The sequence below is a fragment of the Gorilla gorilla genome, chromosome 2 (assembly GCF_029281585.2).
Source record: "Gorilla gorilla gorilla isolate KB3781 chromosome 2, NHGRI_mGorGor1-v2.1_pri, whole genome shotgun sequence".
Lineage (NCBI taxonomy): Eukaryota > Metazoa > Chordata > Mammalia > Primates > Hominidae > Gorilla > Gorilla gorilla.
The window spans coordinates 41,846,884-41,865,925 of NC_086017.1; the positions used below are offsets into that span (position 1 = coordinate 41,846,884).

A 19,042-nucleotide genomic window follows, 5' to 3' on the forward strand; every position below is an offset into this window, starting at 1 on the left:
CTCAATAAAACAGTCTCTGAATAGATAATTGAACAAATGAATACATTTTCAAAGTTTCTATTTTTATCCTCTTCTCTCTTCCTTTTCACTAATCCATCTGTCCCTTCATAAGACCCCTAGAGAAGGGAGAATTTTGCAAGCACAGAGTCATCGTAAATCTTCTCCAAACCACTAATGGACCCTCAGCCATCGTTCAAAGAACAAAATGTGGGAAATGGAAACCCTGACACTGAGATGTTAACAATTACAGACAATGCTTATGGAGTCAGCGGTAGACTTGGAAAACGGTGAGTCTACTGTGGTAAGAACAAACATAAGCAGACAGCTATAAACTGCAGTAAACAAACTCAATAAAGATGAGACATCACTTAAGCATGCTCAGGAGTGTACTTAATACCACATTTCACCTAGGTAGCCTGCAATCACATAGGTATTATTATTGGCATTAAATGTGCTTCTTCTCAACCTTGCCTCCAATCTAGACACCACAATGGGTTTAAAATAATGCAAAAGAATGTTACTCCAATGCCTCCTAAATCCACTCCAAATAACAAATCCTTTAATACAGACTGCAAGGTAAAATATTGTTCCCCAGCAAGTAAATAATAAAATAACTGTAATCCAGGGTAAAAGCTTTGCTGGCCTCATAAGCTACTTGAAGAAAAAGCATTAAAAGTCATTGCTCAACACACCAACAAAATGCTGTTACTGACAAGGCACCTTGATATGCCATTAACAAGACATAATTACCAAGAACTGAAATCAGATTTAGTCATCTCATATCTCCCTCTACCTACGCATTCTACCTATTCTTTTTCAGCTTTCACGAATTGAAAGGGGAAGGGAGAGGCAACAGCAGACACTAGGACTATTTTGAGAAATAAAAGGATTCAAAAGTTAAGTGCAACTTCCACTAACATAGTAACACATCTCCCAGGAAGCCCAGGTGACTCAGAAAGTCCTATATGTAGAATATCAATATAGAAACAACTCAGTTTCCATACTTCAAAAGTCCTCTTCCTCCAAGTTGAGTTTCGTGCAAATAACTGGCTGATATGTTTCAGATGGAAGCAAATCTGAACATTTCCAAACAATCTACAGGAAGAGATAACCAAGTAATATAGTCCATGCAGCAGAGATAAGCAACTTTCCAGGGTATAATTCAAATCTCACAAACATCCTTAAGAGCCCCAAGTCTATTAAGATCTGGAGACTGTTAAATAGGCAGGACAAAATATCCCACCAACCACCTCTCCAAAAAGCATTGTTCTCCTCGCACTGACACTTGTATTTCCCTCTGGCTTGTTTTTGAAAAACAAATCGAAAACAAAAACAAAAAGTAAACAGTAGTGCCACATCTGTTCTTGTCTTCCTCACGATGGCAGATCACACACACTACCACCATTCCAAGTGCCTCCTGAGCCCCTTTCCTGGACAGCCCCATCCTTCCACGTGTCCATAACTAGGCTTCTCAACTGCAAGGGGGAAGTGAGCAGGAAACTTCAAATGGGACCTGAAGAGGAAATAATGATAATAATGTAAATTGCTACTAATATTAAAAGGGGGAGGGTATTTTTTCTTTCTTTTTATTTTTTTATTTTATTTTATTTTATTTTATTTTTTGAGTTGGAGTCTCGCACTGTTGCCCCGGCTAGATTGCAATGGCGCGATCTCGGCTCACTGCAACCTCTGCCTCCGGGGTTCAAGCGATTCTCCTGCCTCAGCCTCCGGAGTAGCTGGAATTACAGGCGCGCCGCCACGCCCGGCTAATTTTTTTTATTTTTAGTAGAGACGGGGTTTCACCATGTTGGCCAGGCTGGTCTCGAACTCCTGACTTCCTGATCTGCCCGCCTCGGCCTCCCAAAGTACTGTGATTACAGAGGTGAGCCACCGCGCCCGGCCTCTTTCTGTTTTTAAACAAAACTTCCATTACAGACATCGGAGGCTGCAAGGCACAAACTGGGGCAGGAGTATGCACAGTCGCCCAGGATGACAAGTGGCAGGTTTTTTGTTGATGGTGGTGGTGTTCTGAAACACCAAACTTTAAAATGAACTGTTATTTAGAGAATTACTGTAATCGGAGCGGACATGCTAACGCTTTTTCACCCCGGCACAAAGCACGCCCCTTCTGCCTCCCTTTCCCAGTCATTCTTCAGGCGTGCGGGAAACCGCGGACAAGCAGAGCACGGGGACCAGCACGATCCTCCTGCCACCACTCCAGTCTCTGCAGGTGCCAGCATAGAAGAAAACCAGGGCTCTCGCCTCCCTCCCCGCCACTGCGGTGCAGTCCCGGGGTGGAGCCACGGCGCCCCCCATCCTGAGAACCCCACCTGGAGGGGAGCAGGGACGCAGGAAGGGCACCGTTGGGAGGCATCACCGGGTTCGCTGAAGGCACAATCGCGCGCGCGCACACACATACACAGACACACATACACACACACACACGCGCACACACACACACACACACACACACACACAGCGGCGCGCGGTGGCGCGGGCGGCTGGCGCGTTACCTGTTCTGCCAGCCCTGGAGGAGGTTGGTGTATTTGCTGAGCACGCCCTCGAGCGCCGGCTCCCTCCTGCGGCCGCCTCCCCCGGACGGGCTAGCGGCCACAGAGCCCGGGCTGCTGCGGCTTCCCCCGCCGCCGAGCCCGGCCGCCGCCGACCGGCTGGAGACCCCCCGGCCCGCCAGAGAGCAGGAGGGCGAGGAGCCCGCCGAGGTAGCACGGCTGCTGCTGCGGCTGCTGCTGTTGCTACCCCCGCCGCCGTCTGTGCCCTGGGCTGCCCTCTCCATGGTCCGTGCGCGCCCGGGACGCGGGTGCCCGCCGCGGTGGCGGCCCCGGCACGGCGGCTGCTGCTGCTGCTACAGCTCCGGACGCCCGGGCCGCGCGTGGCTGCTCCAAATCCCCGGGAAATGCCTGACTCATACAGGAGGAAGAGGAGGAGGAGGCGAAGGAGAGCTGGGAAGGAAGCCAACGGGGCTGGATGCAGCTGCGGCCGCCCCTCCTCCCGCCGCGGCCAGGGCCCGGCCCCTCCCTCCGCACTAGTTTCCCCGGCAAGTTCGGAGCGGGTGGCCGGCTAGGCGAGCCCTCATCGGGTTCCTCCTTCTCTTCCTTCGTGTCCCTGCGGCCTCTCAGGCCCTCGGGACACTCTAGGAGGCCGATCTGCAGGGTGGGCACGCCCTAAATCCACGCCAAGTCACCCACGCATTCCTTCTGCCACCCTCTCTTGGATCCGAAGGGGCGAAAGGGAATCTCTGCACGTCACTCCCCACCCCTTATCCACCTCGGGACCTGGAGGGAGGGGCAGCCCCACCCACCCGGTCCACCCGGATATGGACCCGCCCGGCCTGACAGGCTCACACGCACACTCCCTCTCTCGGTCTTCCGCACACGATCCTGCGCCAGACGCTCCTACACAGTAACCTGGAAATTATCACCGGCGGAGCAAAGTCACAGCTCAGGGAGGCCCTCCGCGTTGTCTGGCGGAGGAGGGAAGTGGCAGGTGATCCTCACAGGTAAGCTCGCCGGGCATTTTCATGCAGCAGGATTATGATAAATGCTTAACAGACACACGGCTGGGCTGGGGTGAGGCGCGCGAACTCTCAGGTTTGTGCGAGTGCTTCCTTAAATTGAGTGTCCTAGGTCACTCACTGGCCTAACCCTAACCCCTGCCCTGAATGGCACGCATAAACCTGGCAAGTCAAAACCTATCCATTGTTACCACACTGCACGTGCACCTAGGAGCAGAGGCTCTGAAACCCGGAAAACTGCTCCGGAGGCAAGGGAAATTAACAGATATTTACAAACATTGAAGGATTCTCTGTGTTGGCCGTAACTTCTGCGCCCCTCTTCCTACCTAAAGATACTCTTTTCACCCCACTAATAATTTTTGTGAATATAGATATCCATTGTAATCTGAAGCATCAAAAATTACCTAGAAAAAAGCTTTGAGGAACTCAGACTCTCTCTCACACACACAGACAAAACAAAAGGTGATAGATGATAGGTGATCTCCGTCCAAAGGATCTACAAACCCATCAAGCAGATAAATACTTCAACAGTTAAAAAAATTACTAAATGGAAGAGTCAGCTCTCAAAGGGACAGTTCCCCGAGCCCAACCCCTTTCTAGCTTCACATCCTTCCAGGAAGATTTCATGGGTGGTTTAGCTCTAGAGATGCACGGAGAAGCTTCTGGAGTTGAAGAGAAGTGGTTGTGCCCCTGAGTAAATTACAATTCCAGGTGCCTACATAGTGTTAAAAAAAAAAAAAAAATCTGAAAAGAGCTTGCCTGGACCAAATTTGAAGCCATTCAGAGCTGAATTCTAACCTATGACCTTGATCAAATTACCTCTTTTAGCCTTAGTTTTCTCACTGCAAAATGGGACAAATGATACTGGCTGTAATAAACTATGAAACAATGTTCATTTGTTCAGAATATTTACTGCCGCTTCCTATGGAAAGAGTATCCTTCCTCCACATGGACCTCAGGCTTGGCCATGGAATTGCTTTGAGCAATGCAATGTGAACAGAAGTAATGAATGCCCCTTCCAAACATAAGCTTTAAGAGCAGTCATATGGTTCCACCATCTTTCTCTTTTCCTTATCCCAGGAGAGCAGCATGTCCCGGATAAGGACTCTCCTTAAGCTTGTGTCCTGGAGTGAGAAGGCGTGGAATACAGCAGATCCTAAGCCAGTTAGTGTTGGCCATGTAACATGCACAAAATGTTTGTTTGAAGCCATTGAGATTTTAGCATTATTTTTTACCACAGCATAGCTTTGCCTAAGCTAACTTACTGATCATATATGAGTGTTCATTGAGTCCTGCATTGACATACAGACTGAAGGTGGGAAGGTAGGTGCATACTGGACTATAAATGTCAGCATTATGTACCAAAACGACATGCCTTTTATTGGAGACTGCCACCTTAAGCTCCCGCTAAAAGAGGAGAAGTGTCATCATTTTATTTCATATTACCTAACCTATGCCACCATTACTCCACCTTATGCAGCCAACCTAAGACTGGATGAGCTAGCACAACAAATTCTCACCTTGGACTAAAAAAATTAGACCCTTGAGATAGACCAGTTCAAGTGGGGAAGGAACTAAGCTAAAAGGAATAGTCAAGGCCAGGATGGGGCAGGAGCAAGCCAGCTGTATGGGATCAAAAATGTCCAAGTCGGTAGCAAGAGGTGAGTGGAGCAGATGTGCTGAAAGTAGAGGCTATATCATGAAAGAGTGATGAAGCACATGCTGTTCCTCCTGCTGGTGACACTATTCCCTGCTCTCTTCACCCGGTTTGTGTTTCTCACTGATGGAGTTATGGATTACAAGTCACTTCTTCCAGAAAGCTTTCCTTGACCTACCGTAGTATAGCAAATAGGGAAAAGGTAACTGCAGAATTATGTTTGGAGAGGAAAAAGTCTTTATGTTTGAAAAACAATTTGGAAAATACATAATAAGTTGGCAAAAAGTATTTGAAATACATACTGTAATGCCCAACAGGTTCATCTTGCTTGTTACCCAGAAAAGCCAATGCAGGTTTTTGCAATAGAGGAAGAGTTTAACAATTGTAGGGCCAGCCAAGCTGGAGGACAGGAGTGTACTATTACTCAAATCAATCTCCCTGAAAATTCAGAGCCTAAGGGGTTTTTTTTGTTTTTGTTTTTGTTTTTGTTTTTGTTTTTGTTTTTGAGACTGGAGTCTCGCTCTGTCACCCAGGCTGGAGTGTAGTGGCACGATCTCAGCTCACTGCAAGCCCTGCCTCCCGGGTTCACGTGATTCTCCTGCCTCAGCCTCCCCAGTAGCTGGGACTACAGGCACCTGCCACCATGCCCAGCTAATTTTTTTGTATTTTTAGTAGAGATGGGATTTCACTGTGTTCACCAGGATGGTCTCGATCTCGTGACCTCGTGATCCGCCCACCTCGGCCTCCCAAAGTGCTGGGATTACAGGCGTGAGCCACCGTACCGGGCCCACCTAAGGTTTTTTTTTTTTTAAGGATAGTTTGGTGGGCAGAGGGCTAAGGATGGGGAATGCTGATAGATTGGGTCAGGGATGAAATTATAGAGAGTCGAAGTTTGTCTTCTTAAACTGAGTCAGTTCATGAGTAAGGGCCACAGGACCTGATGAGCCAGTTTACCAGACTGGGTGGTGGCAACTGGTCCGTCAGAATGCAGGGTATGAAAAACACCTCAAACACAAATCTTAAGTTTTACAATAGTGGTGTTATCTATAGGAGTGATGGGGAGGTTAGAAATCTTGTGACCTCTGGAAAAATGGCAGATTATCATTTAACTATGCCTTTATCTTAGCAAAGTTCAGACCTCTCTTAATCCTGTGGCCTTTCATTAGTTTTACAAAGGTAGTTTGGTGTTCAAACAAGGAGGGAATAGTTTTGGAAAGCGATATTACAATCCTTGCTTTAGGGTTAGACTATGAACTAAATTCCTCCCAAAGTTAGCTGTGGCCTATGCCCGGGAATGAACGAGGACAGCTTACAGGTTAGAAGCAAGATGGAATCACCTATGTCAAATTTTTTTTACTGTCATAATTTTGCAAAGGCACTTTCGGTATGATTAAAAATATTGGCTAGGCCAGGCGCGGTGGCTCAAGCCTGTAATCCCAGCACTTTGGGAGGCCAAGATGGGCAGGTCACTTGAGGTCAGGCGTTCAAGACCAGCCTGGCCAACATAGTACAACCCTGTCTCTACTAAAAATACAAAAATTAGCTGGGCATGGTCATACACGCCTGTAGTCCCAGCTACTCAGGAGGCTGAGGCAGGAGAATCGCTTGAACCCAGAAGGCAGAGGTTGCAGTGAGCCAAGATCACACCATTGCACTCCAGCCTGGGCAACAGAGCAAGACTCCATCTCAAAAAATTTTTTAAAAATAAAAAATATTGGCTAAACACAAATGCTCAATATAAGGACCATTTCCTTAATTTACCCAGATTGCATAAATCATTTAGAAAAAATTTTAAACATAAATAGAATGACTGGAAATCTGACAGCCATCACAGACCATATAAAGATTTTGGGAATGAAGCTATGCATGATTGGAGCAATAAGATAAACACATCATACCTCTTGAAATAATGGACAGAATCAGTAGTTCCTACTAGGGAGCTGACTACCCCATCTTCTTCTCCACATGGACCTGGAGGGCTGGTCTGGAGTTTCTAGTAGTTGCTTCTGAGGCTCCCTCCTCTAGTTAGAAAGCCTTAGGAGGATGTTCATGGACCAGCAAGTAAGTGAGTGGACATTGACTTCATTGGCCAGATGACAGGAATGAAGCTTGGCCACGAATAGAGAGAAAATTATCACAACCAGATCACTCTCTGATATCAACTTGGTCATGTCTGTTAGAAACATGTGGTCTGATGTGTTGTACGTCCCAAATAATAATAACAATAATAGCTAATGTATATTGAGCACTATGTGCTAGACTCTGCTTTAAGTGTTTTACACATAATAACTCATTAAATCCTCACAACAACCACATGAGGAGATCTACAGTTCTTACTCCCATTTTACAGGCAGAGGAAACTGAATTGAAGAGAGGTTCAGCAACATCCCCCAAATTCTGGTGGAGCCAGGATTTGAACTTAGGCAATTTGGCTACTGAGCCTGAGTTCTTAGCCACTGTATTATACCACTTGCTTCGTAATGAATCCAGTTTCATTTCCTCTACTTAATGAAACTGCAGAAAGCACAGCTCAGTGCCTGGAATTCCATTTCCTGTTATATTTTTATGCATTTAGGAATTGATCCTCTCATTACCACTCTGAGAGAAGCAGTACAGGTGTTTGGGCCCCTAGCACCCAGCCGCAGGGCCTGAATACAATCATACTCAATACATGTTTATTGCATGATAAATGAAGCCCAGTTTTACTGAGGAAGAAACAGAAACTCAAAGAGGAGGAGCTGATTCTGAACCAAGGCCTTCTGACTCCAAGTCCAGTGTTCTTGCTGCCTGAACTTCAGCTATGACGTGTACATGCAACCTTACCATCCAGTGGGAAGAAGAAAATACCAGAATTAAGGTATGGACAGTCCACTATCCAGTGAATAAACAGCTCCATTAAGATTACCCTGAGAGGGCCAGGCGCGGTGGCTCACGCCTGTAATCCCAGCACTTTGGGAGGCTGAGGCGGGCAGATCACGAGGTCAGGAGATCGAGACCATCCTGGCTAACACAGTGAAACCCTGTCTCTACTAAAAATACAAAAAAAATTGTATTTTTTATATGGAAAAAAACAAATATACAAATAAAATAGGCGCCTGGCCTATTTATTATTATTTTATTAAATAGATGCTCACTTTCAAAGATTTGCACACAAAATTATAAAGTAAAAACTGAAGACCAGGTGCAGTAGCTCATGCATATAATCCCAGCACTGTGGGAGGCTGAGATGGGAGGATTGCCCAGGAGTTCCAGACCAGCCTGGGCAACCTGGAGAGACTCCATCTCCAAAAAAATTTTTAAAATAAGCCAGCCACAGTGGCACATGTACCTGTAGTCCCAGCTACTCAGGAGGCTGAGCCAGGAGGATTGCTTGCGCCCAGAAATTTGAGGCTGCAGTGAGCTATGATTGTGCCACTGTACTCCAGCCTGAGTGACAGAGCAAGACCCTGTCTCAAAAAAAAAAGAAACTAAAAAATTATTTCTAAACCACTGCTAATAATTTATAAATATATATGTGTATATATACTTTTATATATGTATGTCCATATATATGTATGTGTATACACACACACACACACATATATATATACATCTCCTTCCCTTCGTCCAGACACTCTTCTATCTACATAGTTGTATATCATTTTATTCAAAAACAGGTTCATACTATAAAACATATAATACTTTCTAATTTACCTTGTTCACTGAAGAATATAGTATAGACAATTTCTTTTAGAGCTATATTATCCTTTGTAACAGTTTCAGAGTATTCCACTGTCTATATGCACCCTAATTTAATCATTCCACTACTGATGAACACTCATATTTCAAGCTTTTGCTATTGTGAGAAATGTTCTTTAAATATCCTTTTACATTAGTTTAATTATTTCCTTAGAATAAGATCCAATGACTGGGCCAGGCTGCATACACTTATAAATGTGGCTCACGTACTACAGAATTAACCCCCAGAAAGTCTGAACCAATGTTTACTATGCTGGTTCTGGCTAGATCTAACATGTCAGACCATTGGCTGGATGGACTAGGCTGGCCATGTTTGAGCTGGGCTCTCTAATCCACAGGGTCTCTCATCCTCTAGCAGGCCAGCCCAGGCTTGTTTTCATGGCATGGGGAGGGTTCCAAAGAGAGGAAGCAGGAAGGACCTCCTGAAGCCTAGTCTGGGAACTGGTATAATGTCACTTTGCCACATTTCAACTAACAGTGCTAGAAGACTGGGACATTTATAAGCAAAAAATTGAAAGGCCTATACTTCACACTTTATGCAAAAGTCACCTCCAAGTGGATCAGAAACCAAAATGTGAAATGTAAACCATTAGATTTTCACGGGAAAACATAGGAAAAAATATTTATGAACTTGGGTTAGGAAAATGGAGCAAACACATGTTGCCTTTTGTGATAAGGGAAGGATGATTAAGAGGGCAAAACCAAGGGTTCAGACAGGGAAGCCAAGAACCCCAGAGAAGTATTCCCAGCCCTTGAGACCTAATCACGGAAATTGCAACATTTGCCCAACTGGCTTTCAAAATTGCCTTGGACCACTGACCCCTTTGCACCTCCTGTTTCCGCCTCTTTGAACAAGAATATCTGGAGCAATTATCCTGTGTCTGCTTCACCATTGTGTTTTGAGTGTGAAGGGGCAGATAACCAGTCTCTTTAGTTTCACGGATCAGAGGAACGGCACTTACGGAGCTAAACTTACTAACCTGAGGAGCCTCTCCTACCTAGACCTGACTTAGATGGTGAGATTGTGGACTTGAAGCTAGTGCAGTAATGGGATGAGACACTGGGGGCCATCGAGGAGTAGGATGAGTGTGTTCTACATGTGGGAGGAATATAAAAAAATTTGTGGCCAGAGGGTAGACTGTAGTGATTTCAAAGCTATGCCTATAGATTCCTCTCCTTTAGAGGTGAAACTTAATTCCTCCCCTCTTGAGTGTGGGATGAATTTAGTGACTCACTTCTAATGAATACAATATGGCAGAAGTCATGGTATATCATGTACAAGATCAGCTTATAAACAGGGGAGTGCTCACTCTCGCTCTCTCTCTCTTTCTCTCTCCCCGTCTTTCTCTCTCTCTATCATCAGTCACTCTAGGAAAGCCAGCTGCCATGACATAAGGATACTCAGGCCACCAATGGACAGCCCAGGCAGGAGGCATGAAGGTGTGCCAGCCACTGTGTCAGTCACCTTATAAGCAGATTTTCTGAGACCTGCTAACAGCCATGTGAGTGACCTTGGAAGTAGGTTGTCACCAGTCAAGCCTTGAGATGACTGCAGCTATGACCCACAGCTTGACTACAACCCAGAGAGACACTGAGCCAGGAACACCCAGCTGAAGTGCCTCCAAACCCCGACCCACAGCGACTGTGAGATAATCAGTGTTTGTTGCCTTAAGCCACGAAGTTTGTGATAATTTGTTTCTCGGAAACAGATAACTAATACAGAGCAGGAAGCAGATCGCCTCAGTGAAGGTCACACTGCAGCGCTATTGATTTCTAAAGACCCATGTTACGTGAGGAAGCAGCTCAGAAGAGGAAACAAAAGGAGCCAGGCATGGCTCTTCCTCAGGGACACTTGACTGTTAGGGATGTGGCTATAGAATTCTCTTTGGAGGAGTGGAAATGCCTGGACCCTACGCAGAGGGCTTTATACAGGGCCGTGATGTTGGAGAACTACAGGAACCTGCATTCTGTGGATATCTCCTCCAAATGCATGATGAAGAAGTTCTCGTCAACAGGGCAAGGCAATACAGAAGTGGACACAGGGACATTAGAAAGACATGAAAGTCATCACATTGGAGATTTTTGCTTCCAGAAAATTGGGAAAGATATTCATGACTTTGAGTTTCAATGGCAAGAAGACAAAAGAAATAGCCATGAAGCAACTATGACACAAATCAAAAAGTTGACTGGTAGCACAGACAGATATGATCGAAGGCATCCTGGAAACAAGCCTATTAAAGATCAGCTTGGATTAAGCTTTCATTCGCATCTTCCTGAACTCCACATATTTCAGACCGAAGGGAAAGTTGGTAATCAAGTTGAGAAGTCTTATCAACGATGCTTCCTCGGTTCTAACATCCCAAAGAATTTCTTCTAGGCCCAAAATCCATATTTCTAATAACTATGAAAATAATTTCTTCCATTCGTCATTACTCACACAAAAACAGGAAGTACACTTGAGAGAAAAATCTTTCCAATGTAATGAGAGTGGCAAAGCCTTTAATTGTAGCTCACTCTTAAGGAAACATCAGATAATCTATTTAGGAGGGAAACAATATAAATGTGATGTATGTGGCAAGGTCTTTAATCAGAAGCGATACCTTGCATGCCATCATAGATGTCACACTGGTGAGAAACCTTACAAGTGTAATGAATGTGGCAAGGTTTTTAATCAACAATCAAACCTTGCAAGTCATCATAGACTTCATACTGGAGAGAAACCTTACAAATGTGAAGAATGTGACAAAGTTTTTAGTCACAAATCAAATCTTGAAAGACATAGGAGAATTCATACTGGAGAGAAACCATACAAATGTAAGGTTTGTGACAAGGCTTTCAGGCGTGATTCACACCTCACACAACACACTAGAATTCACACTGGAGAGAAACCTTACAAGTGTAATGAGTGTGGCAAAGCCTTTAGTGGGCAGTCAACACTTATTCACTGTCAAGCAATCCATGGTATAGGGAAACTTTATAAATGTAATGATTGTCACAAAGTCTTCAGTAATGCTACAACCATTGCAAACCATTGGAGAATCCATAATGAAGAGAGATCTTACAAGTGTAATAAATGTGGCAAATTTTTTAGACGTCGTTCATATCTCGTAGTTCATTGGCGAACTCATACTGGAGAGAAACCTTACAAGTGTAATCAGTGTGGCAAGACCTTCAGTCAGACATCATCCCTTGTATGCCATCATAGACTTCATACTGGAGAGAAACCTTACAAGTGTAATGAGTGTGGCAAGACCTTCCGTCACAATTCAGCCCTTGTAATTCATAAGGCAATTCATACTGGAGAGAAACCTTACAAATGTGATGATTTTGACGAGGCCTTCAGTCAAGCTTCATCTCATGCAAAACATAGGAGAATTCATATGGGAGAGAGACATCACAAGTGTGATGATTGTGGCAAAGCCTTTACTTCACATTCACATCTCATTAGACATCAGAGAATCCATACCGGACAGAAATCTTACAAACGTCATAAGCGTGGCAAGGTCTTCAGTTAGAGGTCACTCCTTGCAAAACATCAGAAAATTCATTCCTGAGATAATTGTTCCAAATGCAATGAGTATAGCAAACCATCAAGCATTAATTGACATTAGAGTCAATTCAGCATTGACTTGAGTTTGAGTTGACTTGACATTGAGTTCAAGCATTAATTGACATTAGAGTGTTTACGTTAAGAGGATTGGGCTGGGCAGGGTGGCTTACACCTGTAATCCCAGCACTGTGGGAGGTCAAGATGGATAGATCACTTGAGGTCAGGAGTTTGAGACCAGCCTGGCCAAAAGACGCGAGCCACTTTTCCTAGCCTGTTTTTTGTTTCTGATAGGGATTTTTATGGGTATTGTGTTGAATCTAAATCACATTGGGTTATATAATCATTTAACAATATTAATCTTTCCAATCCATCAATATGGGTCATATCTCTATTTATATATGTTTTTAATCATTTTGATCAATGTTTGTAGATTTCAGGGTACAAACTTCTCACCTTTTTACGTTTATTCCTAAATATTTCTTACTGTAAGTTCTCTAGCAAATGGAAGTGTTTTCTTAATTTTCTGTTAAAATTGTTTATTGTTAATGTATGGAAATTTAACTAATTTTTGGTACTAATATTGTATTCTGCAAATACACTGTGTTTATTAGTTTCAGTAGTATTTTAGTTGACTCTGTGATTTTCTACACAGCAGATCATGTCATCTACAAACAAATATAATTTTACTTCTTTCTTTCTGAAAAAAAAATAGGTAACTAATACAGATGCCTACCCTGAAACCTGCCATTTTTTGATCCTTATGTTTTGGGATCTTTCTCACTACCACTGACCAACTTTTCATATCCTGAAGATATGAAGCAGTGAAAATAAGAGAATTCAAGACAGGCTAAAAAAAAAAAAATGCCAGGCGCAGTGGCTCATGCCTGTAATCCCAGCACTTTGGGTGGATCACTTGAGGTTAGGAGTTTGAGACCAGCCTGGTCAACATGGAAAAACCCCACCTCTACAAAAAATACAAAAATTAGCCAGGCATAGTGGCACGCACCAGTAGTCCCAGCTACTGGGGAGGCTGAGGCAGGAGAATCACTTGAACCTGGGAGGCAGAGGTTGCAGTGAGCCAGGATCGCGCCACTGCACTCCAACCTAGGCAACAGAGCGAGACTCCATCTCAAAAAAAAAAAAAAAAAAAAGATATATCAGTGTGCTGTAGGCAAAAAGTATGGACACATAGAAATATGGAACAGAATAAATAATCTAGAAATAGTTTCATATGAATATAGTCAGTTGATTTTGACAGAAGTGCAAAGGCAATTCAATGCAGCTTTTTGTATTGGTTTCCTATTGCTACTATAAAATATTACCATAAACATAGTGGTTACTATAAAACAATACAACTTGATTATTTTACCGTTCTGGCAGTCAGAAGGCCAAAAATGGGTCTTACATGGTAAAATCAAGGTATCAGTAGAGCCATGTTGATTCTGGAGGCTCTAGGGGAGAATCTATTACTTGCCTTTTCCAGCATCTAGAGGCTGCCCACATTCGTTGGTTCCTGGTTCTTGGCCCCTTTCAGCAAGGACATCACTCCAATCTCTGGTTCTGTCATTGCATCTCCTTCTCTGACTCTGACCCTCCTGCATTTTTCATAAGGACCCTTGTGATTACATTGAGCACACCTGGATGATCTTTTCAACAAGTGATGCAACTAGACATCTATATACAAAAAACAAACAAACAAACCCTGGCCAGGCATGGTGACTCATGCCTGTAATCCCAGCACTTTGGGAGGCCAAGGCAGGAACATCACTTGAGGCTGGGATTTCAAGACCAGCTTGGGCTACATAGCAAGGTAACATCTGTCCAGAAAGTTTTTTAAATAAAATATTAGCTGGGTGTGGATGGCACATGCCTGTAGTCCTAGTTACTCAAGAGGCTGAGGCAGGAGTATCACTTGAACACAGAAGTTCAAAGCTGCAGTGAGCTGTGATCATGCCACTGCACTCCAGCCCAGGCAATAGAGCAAGACCCTGTCTAAAAAATAAACAAATACTGAAAATATTTACTCTACAAAAGATATGGGTAAGGAAATGAAAGGTGAGCCAAAGACGGGAAAATATTTGCAAATCATATGTTTGACCAAGGACTTGTTTCCCGCATATTCAAAGAACCCTCAAAATGCAGAAGTAAGAAAACCTTATTTTATTTTTTTTTTTTATTTTTTATTTATTTATTTATTTTTTTTTGAGACAGAGTTCACTCTTGTTGCCCAGGCTGGAGTGCAATGGCATGATCTCACCTCACCACAACTTCCGCCTCCCAGGTTCAAGCGCTTCTCCTGCCTCAGCCTCCCAGTAGCTGGGATTACAGGCATGCGCCACCATGCCCAGCTAATTTTGTATTTTTAGTAGAGACAGGGTTTCTCCATGTTGGTCAGGCTGGTTTCAAACTCCCAACCTCAGGTGATCCACCCGCCTCGGCCTCCCAAAGTGTTGGGATTACAGGCGTGAGCCACCGCGCCTGGCCAAGAAAATCTTTTTTTAATCACAAAAAATGTGAGCATTCACTTCACCAAATAAGATATACAGATGTCCGAAAAAGCACATCAAGAGATGTTCAACATTACTAGTCATTAGGGAAATACAAGTAAAACTACAATGAAATACTACTACACACCTATTAACATGACTACATACACACACACACATACACACACACAAAACTGAGGATACCAAGTGCTGGTGAGGATGTGGAGTAACTGGAACTCTTACACATTGCTGGTGAGAGTGCAAAATAATACAGTCACTCTGGAAAACAGTTTGACAGTTTCTTTTAAAGTTAAACATACACTTACAATATGATCTAGTTATTCCACTTCTAGATATTTATACAAATATAATGAAAACCTATGTTTGTACAAAAAAACTTGTATGTGAATGTTTATTGATGCCTTATTCATAATCATCAAAACCTGGAAACAACCCAAAGATCCCTCAACTGGGGAATGAATTAAAAATGTAAACAAACTATGGTACATGTATACAATAAATGAGTACTCAGCAATAAATGAGAGTAAACTATTGTTACATGCAATATTGCAAGTGAATCTCACATGCATTATGTTCAGTGAAAGAAGCCAGACTCAGCCACAAACTATATGATTTTCTTGATAATGACATTCTGGAAAAGGCAAAACTATAGGAACAGAGACGAGATTAGTGATTGCCAAGAGTTAAGAGTGGAGCAAGTGTTTGACTAGAAAGAGGTAGCTAGACAGAAATGTATTTGAACGTGGGTGGAGTGATGGAACTGTCCTATAACTTACTTGTGGCAGTGGTTACAAGAGCTCCAGGCACTCATAGAAACTCATAGACTGTCCACCAAAAATAGTGAAATTTATTAAATGTGAACTTCTCAAACAAATTTTTAAAAAAGAAAAAGGTATATGAGGTCAAATGTCCTGTATGCCTTCATGTTAGAGGATGAGTTCCCTATGTCAGGGAAAAAAAGGATGGATGGATGGATGGATGGATGGTCTGCCAGGCTACCTGCATGCCTGCTGAAAATTTTCAGTGATATTTCTAAGATCTTTTGGGTAGGTGTGCAGATGTCTTTTCTATACACCTTCTTCAAGTGACAGTAATGTGAGCATTTGATTAAATAAGACACCAAATCAGAAAATTCTTTATAAATTGAAAGTGTACTGCAAACAACAGATATGTTACTGCTGAAGGAAGAAACAGTCTAGATATTCATGTATCTTAAGATTGAGGCTCCTGAAAGGCCATAAAACAAATACCCCATTATCAGGGGAACTTGCCCCCAATATTTCAACGTAGGTTCTTTCTATTTTCCCTAAGTGTCGGCTGGTCTGAGAAATAAAGAGAAAGAGTACAAAGAGAGGAATTTTACAGCTGGGCAGCCAGGGGTGACATCACATATTGGTAGGACCATGATGCCCACCTGAGCCGCAAAACCAGTAAGTTTTTATTAAGGATTTCAAAAGGGGAGGGGGTGTATGAATAGGGAGTAGGTCACATGCTTTAAGGGGCAAAGAGCAGAGTAAAGATCATATGCATCTGAGGAAATGGGGCAAGGACAAAATCAGAACTCCTGGTAAGGGTCTATGTTCAGCAGTGCACGTATTGTCTTGATAAACATCTTAACAGAAAACAGAGTTTGAGAGCAGAGAACTGGTCTGACCTCGAATTTACCAGGCTGGGGTTTCCCAATCCTAGTAAGCCTGAGAGTACTGCAGGAGACCAGGGCGTATCTCAGTCCTTATCTCAACCGCATAGGACAGACATCCCCAGAGCGGCCATTTATAGACCTGCCCCCAGGAATGCAATTCTTTCCCTAGGGTCTTAATATTCCTTGCTAGGAAAAGAATTTAGCCATATCTTCCCTATTTGCATGTCCGTTTATAGGCTCTCTGCAAGAAGAAAAGTATGGCTCTTTTTGCCCAACCCTGCAGGCAGTCAGACCTTATGGTTGTCTTCCCTTGTTCCCTAAAATCGTTGTTATTCTGTTCTTTTTCAAGGTGCACTGATTTCATATTGTTCAAACACACGTTTTACAATCAATTTGTACAGTTAACGCAACCATCGCAGTGGTCCTGAGGTGATGTACATCCTCAGCTTACGAAGATAACAGGATTAAGAGATTAAAATAAAGACAGGCATAAGAAATTATGAAAGTATTATTAGGGAAGTGATAAATGTCCATGAAATCTTCACAATTTATGTTCCTCTGCTGAGGCTCCAGCTGGTCCCTCCATTCGGGGTCCCTGACTTCCCGCAACACCCCAGGTTTTTAAAGAGCCACAGGAAGTCCCTATCCAGAGATGAAGTGACATGCAGTTAGTGTGATCAATGCAGTGCAAAGCCGCTGTTAATAACCATCCATGACATCTCCCTTTCCTGATTTGCCACCTGACAAAATGCCCTGTGGAGGGGTGGAAATGGAGGATGAATCCAGTCTCAGCATTTTTCTGAGAAGGAAAATGAAACTCAGAAAAAGGAGACTCCCAGGGTCACACTGTGAGCTGGAGGTAGAATTGGGGCTGCCAGTTTCAAGGCAGAATGTTCTTGACTGGATGCCATTTAAACGGCAGTTTTAAGTGGTTTGCAAAATACTAGTCCTTCTGACTTCCCCACAGGTAAACGCAAACAACCAGAATGGAAGATTACCAAAGTGGACAAAATATTCTAGAGACATAAAAGGGGGAAAAGACAATTCAATGTTCCTGTAAAGAGAAACTTCTGTCCAAAGAAATGTTTTAAATTTAACTGAGAATTGTAACATTCTTTTTGTTACAACCTGCTAGAGAGGACTTGATTTCTCTAAACTCTCCCCCCATGCAAGGGAACAATGATATGATTGTGGGTTGTTTCACTTTGAGTGTTTCTCAACCTCTAAATATGAGCCATTCTCTGCATCTAAATATGAGCCAACCTATGTGTGATCTGAAGTCTTTTTAAATATAAATTGCCAGGGGGAGAAGGGGGTTAGTGGACCTTAAGGCTTTTATCTGCAGATTTAAGAACTGACTTTCCCAAAGTTTAAAAAGAGAAAAGACCACTTACAGAAAATCTCTAATACATCTCTGTACTCCCAGTCCTGAAAAGAGAATTTCAGAAAGAAGCTGTTGCCGGGTGCTGACGTTTCTTTTTGGATCAAACCTAATATTCAAGTCAATTTTTATAGGTTGAAACTATAGAAGAAAGAAAGCAAAAGCCCAAAAAGCAGCAAAAAGATCCCGCTATCAACTCCAGAGAGTGCAGAACTTAAAAAAAAAAATTAAAAAAAAAAAAACTTGACAAGTATCTTTGGACAGGTAGAAAGTTCAGTTTTGTGAGCACTCCATTCAATATGGTATGTGGTTGTGAATCTTGGAGAACTAAAGCGAAGCTTCTACCCTTCTTCCCAGAAGGCTCCCCACTCACAATGGGAGAGAAGCCAGAGGAAAGGAAATTATCATGGAGATTCATCTTGATGCAAAGGTGGGAGCCTTTATTTATAGTTACCACACATTTCTTGCAGCTGAATGGCTTGCTTTCTGACAAGACACATTTGAGATCATCATATGCTTAAATTTACTAGCAGACATTATGCAGTAAATTATTTCTGACTTAAAGCTTTTAAAAAGCATGCCCGATTTATGTGCACAGCAGAGCCTTGTAAATATGACTATTACAATGTCAATAGGCAGTGTTTAAGTCCTAATAGTCTCCCTATGAGCATTTATGAACATCATTTTTTTTTTTTTCAAGATGGAGTCTCGCCCTCGCTCTGTCGCCAGGCTGGAGTGCAGTGGTGCAATTTCGGCTCACTGCAACCTCTGCCTCCTGGGTTCAAGGGATCCTCGTGCCTCAGCCTCCCGAGTCACTGGGATTACAAGCACGAGCCACCACACCCAGCTAATTTTTCTATTTTTAGTAGAGATGGGGTTTCACCATGTTGGCCAGGATGGTCTCTATCTCCTGACCTCATGATCTGCCCGCTTCAGCCTCCCAAAATGCTGGGATTACAGCCACCGTGCCAGGGCAAACATCATTCATTGTTAAAGAGATAAAGGGGAGTTAGTGAATTAGCAAATGACAGGCAG

The 19,042-nt window shown here is 43.3% G+C and overlaps 2 protein-coding genes across 7 annotated transcripts in view; one reads left to right on the plus strand and one right to left on the minus strand.

The window, feature by feature from the left end:
- The window catches only part of OSBPL10 (oxysterol binding protein like 10), a 418,377-nt gene that overhangs the window by 318,987 nt on the left and 80,348 nt on the right, over positions 1-19,042 (minus strand). For 4 of the 6 annotated variants that reach the window (XM_019023911.4, XM_019023909.4, XM_055383344.2 and 1 more), the window contains exon 1: positions 2,514-2,794. The exons of the other annotated variants lie outside the window; for them this stretch is intronic. In XM_019023911.4, coding sequence (XP_018879456.2) covers positions 2,514-2,794 — 281 coding nt within the window. Of the gene's footprint in view, positions 1-2,513; positions 2,795-19,042 lie in introns of those variants that run through there. 6 annotated transcript variants of the gene reach the window in all.
- ZNF860 (zinc finger protein 860) lies at positions 3,283-13,094 on the plus strand. The gene is given in 4 exon segments (XM_063703665.1): positions 3,283-3,517; positions 7,885-8,046; positions 10,291-11,256; positions 11,258-13,094. Coding segments are annotated over 2 exon segments (1,731 nt in total). The 5' UTR covers positions 3,283-3,517; positions 7,885-8,046; positions 10,291-10,710; the 3' UTR covers positions 12,443-13,094.